This window comes from Salminus brasiliensis, chromosome 1 (assembly GCF_030463535.1).
Source record: "Salminus brasiliensis chromosome 1, fSalBra1.hap2, whole genome shotgun sequence".
In the NCBI taxonomy this organism is placed as follows: Eukaryota; Metazoa; Chordata; class Actinopteri; order Characiformes; family Bryconidae; genus Salminus; species Salminus brasiliensis.
Genome location: NC_132878.1, coordinates 91,415,599 through 91,423,305, shown reverse-complemented (window position 1 = coordinate 91,423,305; position 7,707 = coordinate 91,415,599). Strand labels below are relative to the sequence as shown.

At 42.3% G+C, this 7,707-nt stretch overlaps 1 protein-coding gene across 3 annotated transcripts; it reads left to right on the top strand.

Annotated features, from left to right (window-relative positions):
- Positions 1 to 1,216: 1,216 nt before the first annotated feature.
- Positions 1,217 to 6,061, top strand: LOC140537154 (protein rapunzel-like). Of its 3 annotated transcripts, none has more exons than XM_072659413.1 (2): positions 1,217 to 1,253; positions 4,324 to 6,061. In XM_072659413.1, exon 2 carries the CDS (start codon positions 4,383 to 4,385, stop codon positions 5,562 to 5,564), a length of 1,182 nt encoding a protein of 393 aa, XP_072515514.1. In that variant the 5' UTR covers positions 1,217 to 1,253; positions 4,324 to 4,382; the 3' UTR covers positions 5,565 to 6,061. The 3 variants fall into 3 exon arrangements, with proteins under 3 accessions (XP_072515514.1, XP_072515496.1, XP_072515506.1); XM_072659395.1 differs by lacking the exon at positions 1,217 to 1,253 and adding an exon at positions 3,420 to 3,476; XM_072659405.1 differs by lacking the exon at positions 1,217 to 1,253 and adding an exon at positions 3,837 to 4,091.
- The last annotated feature ends 1,646 nt before the right edge of the window (positions 6,062 to 7,707 follow it).

Genomic DNA, 7,707 nt, shown 5'->3' with positions numbered 1-7,707 from the left:
AGGAGTTAAAAATCAAATTTTTTTCTGGGTTGCACAATGCATACAGGGACCTAAATGGGACCCATGTGAGATTAAGGTAGGCTGAAATGATGGGGCCCATTTAGGAAGCCCAACTGGGACCCAGTAAAAACACATGTATAAACCCAATGAGCATGTTGGCTGGGGTCTCATCGTTCAAACTGCATGCTGTAGAGAGGTACATCTTTCTCTGTTTTTAGATATGCCCGGTGTGGCGCAATAGATAAAACCACTACCTGCCAGTAAGCTACCACACCTGTGCTGTGCTACACCAATAAGACTCCTTGGGCAAGACTCCTAATATTACATTGGCCCACCCCTGTAATACAAGTTACCTTGTAAGTCGCTCTGGATAAGAGCATCAGCTAAATGGCGTAAATGTAAATGAGATAAAGTCTGTCATACGATGCATAAGTTCATCCACAACTACGTAACGACTCCACCATTTCTCCTTAGCTGCATTTATTCTATACTCCAAGCTGAAATGAGTGACCAAGCCCAGAGGTGGCTCAGCGGTTAGAGTGCTGGGCTACAGATGACAGGGTTGTGGATTTGATTTTTGGGCTCTGCAAACTGCCACTGTTGGGTTCTTGGTCAAGACCACTCGCTCTCTCTGCTCCCCAGGTTCTACCGGAATGTGTGTTCACTGTCACTGTGTGTGTTTGATCACAAGTGTGAGTGTGTGTGTGTGTGTGTGTGTGTGTGTGTGTGTTCACTACATGGGTGAACCAAATTCCATCTGTGGCCAACACTAATGGTGAATATGGTTGTCTTGTCATGTCTTTGTTCAGCGTCCTGGGACTTAAAGAGGATTATTTCTGTAAATGTGAATGAATGTTGTAATAGAATGACTTGTATATCACTGTTTATTATTATTATTATTATTATTAGTCCCAGGCAAACACTATGCTTTATTGGGGTGCTCATATTTCTATCATTACAGCAGATTCTCTCTGTGAAGTTGCTGCCAGGCCTGTAGTTGACATGGCAGACAGTCCAGTAGAAAAGGTACAGAAGCTGAAACACCCTGCATTCATTTGGTGCTACATCGCCACCCTGTGGTTATGATCCACATTATTATTACTGTCATACCACAGAGCTGCCTTTGCATCAGCAAAACCCGCCCATGAAAAAAACAAAAGGGTTTCACTTGCTGGAAGTCAGGTAAAGAGGTGTATTTCACACAGTGAGATTGGAGAGAAGAGCCTGGAGCTAAAACACTGAGATTAGAGAAGGTGGGTTGTTTTTTATTTTTTATATATATATAGTTGCATAGTGGAGTCCTGGAGTTGATGGGAAAACTAAATTTAGCCCATGGGTAGAAAATTGAAACAATAAAAATACATTAAAATATTACAAAAAATATATTTGTAAATAATTAAATCAGAGATGATGCTTCTGAAAAATACATCCTCAACACCAGCTGGTTTCAGAGGGGCTGAGCTGGACTATGATGGTTAAGGGGGTATAAAGCTGGTCTTCTGGTAAGTCAGCTGGTTAAGATGATTGACCAGCTGAGCTCTTAACCAGTGAAGGGTATTTTTGCTAGTTGACCAACAACGATAGGCTTGACCAAGCTGGTCATACTGATGGATCAAGGCTGGTCATGCTGGCCAACAGCATGCTGGTTGCCTGGTCCAAAAATCCTATAGGATTTTTCAGTTTTTCCAATACAGTCCTATGGGATTTCCAAACGCCTGTAGGACTTTATACTATGTTGGAATTCTGCTGGTTTCTTAATGCTCAGTGGTCTTGATGAGTGGAGCTACACCACATACTGCAACCAGCCAGTAGAGGTGCTCGACCTACAGTGTTTCTGAGCTTTTTCAGTGGCTTTTGAGAGATGATGCACTGTCCATGTTGTTCTACGGTCATTTATCTAAACGATCAAACTCAAAGAAAAACATACCTGCTGGTCAACGCGTAGCTGATCAACCAACTTGATCAGTTTAACCAGGGCTTTTTTTTTCAATAGACCTATCAGATGTTGCCGCTCGAGTTTACTTCTGTAGTACACCTGGTGACTCATATGTCTACAGATATATATACACATCACTATAGGTTTTACAGCATCTCCAGCCCAGATGAGTAGAACTATGGGGAACTGTGAGCGCTACAAGCACATCAGAATCAGAATCTTTTTTATTTCACCAAGTATGTCACACATACCAGGAATTTTACTCTGTGAGAGCCACACAAGCATGACATGTAAACCCAAGAGAGAAAAGTACATGACACAATACATAGAATAAAGAATAATAAAGTTAAAAACATACTAAAAGTAATAAAGAGAGATGTAAAAACTTGTACTTGTACAGATATGAATACTACATATCCATATGCAGATGGGCTCCGGGTGGTCCAGCGGATTAAGGCACTGTGACAATGATCAGAGGATCGCTGGTTGGCCAGGATCAGTGGATGGCTAGGACTCAATATGTCTCTCTGGACGTTTGTGTGTGCGTGTTGACCTTCTGACACTTGATTTCTCCTGGTCTGAATTAAGCAGGAGCGGCCTTGCTTTCATGTCATAGTAGATCTTCTGTTTTGCCCTTTCATGCTCCTAGAGCTGTCTCACTGTTGCAGTCCTTTTTTTCAAGAAGGTCTTCTTTGACAGGAAGATTGAAGCAAAAACGTTGTCCCATGAGGAGTTGAGCAAGTGAATAGCCACACTCCAATGGTGTACTACGATAGGCAAGAAGAGCCTTGTGGAAATCACTTCCACTGTCTTTAGCTTTTCTCATCAGCTTCTTCACAATGCCAACTGTCTTCTCCAACAGCCCATTAGACTGCGGAAAATGTGGACTGGCTGTAGTGTGTATGAAGTCCCTTTTCTGAGAAAAGGCTTTGAAACCTGCACTGCTACATTGTGGACCGTTATCAGTAATACCTCGGTAGATACACTATGTCTGGAAAATATTTACTTCATGCATGTGATAACGTTCTCTGCTATGGTGGAGGTCAAGACACATACTTCAGGTTACAGTGAGTAACAGTCAGTGACTATCAGAAAATGTTGGATGATCAGTTATCGTTCTCAAGTCATGTTGCAAATCTAACTCGGTCATGCCGCCTGTACAACATCTGGAGAATTCGTCCCTTCCTCTCTAGAGAGGCCGCCCAGGTGCTCGTTCAGTCTAGTTACTTCAAGACTTGACTACTGTGGCTCCCTTCTGGCCTTTGCGCACCACCAGGCCCCTGCAACTTTGAATGCAGCGTCACGGGTCGTCTTCAACGTTCCTAAATTCAGCCATTTCACTCCACTGCTGCGTTCTCTTCACTGGCTTCCTGTAGCTGCTGCCCACATCAGATTCAAATTTTTATGCTGGCCTACAAAGCCAAGAATGGACCAGCCCCTGGCTATATATACATGCAGACCCTGGGAGGCTGGTGCTTTGACACATATGGCCACTGCTGGAACACTAGAGCGCACCTCTGTACACTTTACCCAAATAACGGTAAGCCTCGTCTTTTTTTCTCAGACTTTTTCAGTGATGTCTTTTATTCTCTGTCAGTTTTGTCTGCATTTGTGATTTTATTTGAAAGACAAAACATAAAACACATGAAAGAAAGTTCACAGAGATATGAAAACAGCTCTTCTTGACATAGAAACCCTAAAATAATCTTTGAAATACACACAGTAATAAAGCTGTTTGGCTTAGTATAATGCTTAATAAGAAAAGCTTCCTCTGAAGTAACGAGAGATGGCCGGATGTTGAGCTTAAGTAAATATTGACTGGCATAAGACTTTGTCTAACGTAGTGAATATGGCTGGATTAGTACCCAAGGATGTGGTTTTGAGCTGTAAAGGTTAGCTGCTGAAACACTGCTGAAAGATTGTGCCTACAAGAACGATCAAAAGCAGATCTCTCCTTTTTTTTATTTTTGGCCCTGATGTAAAAGATTCTGCTGCAGGCAATTACGTCTGACTAAATTCAGATACATGAAAAATGCTGGCACTTGCTCTGTTGTTCTTCTAAATTGGAAACACCCTGGAGTTTTAATTGCAAAGCCATCATACATGTTGTTGCAAGGGAGGATTTGATCAGAGCCTCACTGAGAATCATTTTTAAGTAAGTATGGTTTTTTTTTTATGTTTATCCAGATTTTACTAATTTTTTGCTGATTGGTGGAAAGCGTATGGCTTATATTAATGAACAAGTGTAATGGTTACACATTTTCTCAGATCTGGGTGTGCCTTTTGAAATGAGATATGTGTGAGCTCATCTCCCCTGTGTAATCAAACTACCTAAAAACGTCCTCAAATGCTCAGGTTTTCACATGATTTCTCTCACTGTGTTACAGAGAGTGCACTTGCCAGGCCCTTAAAGGATTAAGACAGGGCCTCTTTCCTGGCATCCAAAATGAATCGTGTGGAAGAATGGGTTCTGCAGAACCGGAGCAAGATTGAGAAAGGAATGGACATAATGGGCCAAGGCTGTGAGATCCTGGCGGCCACCGTGGGCCAGTTCCATCCCATCCTGGAGGCAGTTTTTGTGGCCTCCGCTGAGATCCTCAGCAACCCAGAGGGCAAAGAGGCCAAGTACCTTGCTGAGCAGTTTGAAAGGGTCAATCAGAAGCTGGAGGCAATCCAGGACGAAATCGACAAAATAGCCCTGGAGCAGCAGCGCTCGACAATGAACAGGCAGAACTTCGACCGTGAGGTGCAAATGATCAGTCAGTATGAGAAGTTCCAAGAGTTTATCCTCGCCAAGCCGAAGTTCAAGGAGAAGAAGAAGGAGAAGTTCCTCAGCCACTTTGAGAACACCGATCGCGAGGTCAACCTCGACGCCTTATACAACGCCGTCACCGGAGAGAACATTTCTGGAGACGCAATGCTGGACACGGTAGTGACCACTGAGCAGAGAAGCAGAAGGGCAGTGGAGGTATTCTGCACCCAGCTGAAGAAGCGGTTCCTGGTTGGGATCATAGCAGTGATGGGCTACACTGCCCTGAAGGAAGGAGAAATTGGGAAGCCTATGGTTGAGAAATGGCAAGAGCGCATGGAGGATGTGGAGAAACGCATGAAGGCGGCAGTGGATGAATGCATAAATAACTTCCCTGCCCAAGCCAAGATGGATGTAGAGCACCAACTTTTGGAGAAGCCAAGCAGTGTCGACCCAGAGTTTGCCAAATATCTACTGGATGCCCTTGTCAAGAAGTACGACTGGGTCTCCTGGTCTATTATGGTCTTCAACCATGGTGATAGATGTTTCTGGAATTGTTTGGCTGGTGAGAAGTATTATGGAAGTGGTGGAGGCGGCAATGTATTTGACCTTTTGACCAAAAATGACATTCGAATTGTGGTGTCTTTCAGCGTGGACCCTAAACCGCTCAACAGAAACCAGCTGCACGATCAGATCGAGACACAAAAGCTCAAGGGCAACATGGTCTCCGTGGCACAGTCTCTGTGCAACAGCCTACCCAACTGCCTTGTGCATGCAGTCAGCCGCTATAAGAAAATGGAGGAGACCAACAACTTCCAACCAGAATGCTATTATTTTGGAGTTCACAAAAGAGCATACCTTTGCATCCACTCAGAATAGATGTCTTGAGATAGCAGAAACATCTAAATGGCAATCAGTCTTTTATATTTAGCTTTTTTTTATCAAAAAATGATCAAATGTCTACGCAAACCAATGATGCTGGGATGTGCACGAAGAAATCCAGCTACTGCTTCATTGTAACCTGTATAAACCTTTAAAGCTCTCATGTGTCTCTGCCTTATAAGACAAATCACTTATAATGTTTCATTAAGACTTATAAGACTTATATCTGTATGTGTTATGGCAAAGAAAATCATGGTAAAAGCATGGTTAGTGTGAAAGTGTATACAAAAAAAAGAAGCATTTGTGGCCTGTCTTGTTGACTGAATGAAAACCTGTGATGCTGGCAGCATCAATATCATAGAATAATATATTTTAGCAATGGTGTGTGTGGGGGAAAGCAATGTAGTACCAGTCTGTGATCCTATGCTGTCTCTTTTCTTACTTATGCCTCTATAAACACTATTACTCTAAATGTAAAAAGTGTTATCTGGACTTTTGTTTGCAAAGTTAGACATTTCTAACTAGACATTTGCAGGCTTTTCTCTTGTGGATCATGGGGTGTGCCTCGAGTTGAGCTGGAATAGGGAAACTACATGATCTGAAGCTGGACTGCGCAAAACTAGCCTGTTTATTTAATTCCTGATCGATTACAAGGTGAGTTTGTAGAGGTTTGCGAGAACTTAGATCATTTAATAAACTTCAGTAACCCGTACTGAAGTCCTTCACTGTAAGTTAGACCGTAATGAGGGCTGTTTGTAGGGCTGCAGAAGTTGAGTAAGTTCATTTTAGGGCGTTGCTGGCTTTAAACGACTCAGTAATCACTGGATTTTAACTTAACCTTAATTATTTTAGTTCTTATAGTGGATTTGAGCAGTTTACTAAAACTTTACCTACTTAGTTAACATCTTAACAACACCTTAATCCGCAAAACTACTACATTTGGGCGTTTGTAGCCTACCAGGAATCAGTTGGAGTTGGATCCATCCAGTTAGCTAGCACTAACTAGCACTAACTAACTTGTACAGAAAATGAAGATTTACAAGCTAACAAACATGCACTGTAACTGTGCTGTGGCTGTGTCCAAATCCCTATTAAACTAGCTAGTGCTACTATCTATTTTAACCCCACTCAGAAGTGTGCAGAGTAGCCTAACTCATACTTAGGTACAAACTTATTGTTATTTAGAAAATAATGACTTCCAACATAAGCAGAAGTAAGAGGTCAACTATTGCAATGTACAGAACTGCAGTGGAATGGCTTAGTGACTGTGCTAGCTATATGGACAAAAATACGTGACCATACAGCATATACTTTAAGGAGAAAAGAAAATATAGTCAGCGCAGTACAAAATACCAAATACCCCTTTTTTGTTTTGAAAGAAAACATAAGGTCCCAACGGTACCCAGCATCAGACACTGTAACATGTATGTAGAAACTGTACAAACAACACTAGGTGTATAAACTGCATACATAACTCATTGGTCCAGTCTCTGAGTGTGACATGGGTTGGTCTATTTTTTGATGCTAGGTACACGTCTTGGTCTGAGTGAGTAGCATGTGCCTGGATGTTTACTGTCGTCATCGGTTGTTAGTGTTTGGAGCTCTAGGATCAGTGCCACAGCTAGTGTAATCAATGTGAGTCTGTGGACAGTCTTTGACATGGTTCCAGACCTCAAGGATACAACTCCTGTAGATCTGTGTGAACAGCAGTGTTATGGGGTTGACTGTCTGCCTGATCCTCTGGTCCTTCAGCCACATCTTTAGTTCTTGGAGGGTGTTGGTTGTTTCCAGGTGGGCCACCTGATTCCCACGTGTGGTATGGCTGAATGTTGACCACATGAAAAACACCTGCATCCTTGCCAGTGTCAAGTCAAGTCAAATTTCTTTGGATAGCGCTTTTCAAAGCAGCTTTACACAATCAGTAATTTGTAAAGGACAGAAAAATAAATAACATAAAAAGACATGAAAAAACTCAGACCCCCAGTGAGCAAGCCAACTCCGACAGTGGCAAGGAAAAAGTCCCTCAAAGATGGAGTAAGAAAACTTGGGAGGAACCAAGACTCACAAGGGGGGCCCATCTATACTTCTCTGGTGAGAACTATTAATAAATTATTGATAAAAGTTACCAAACAATCTACTG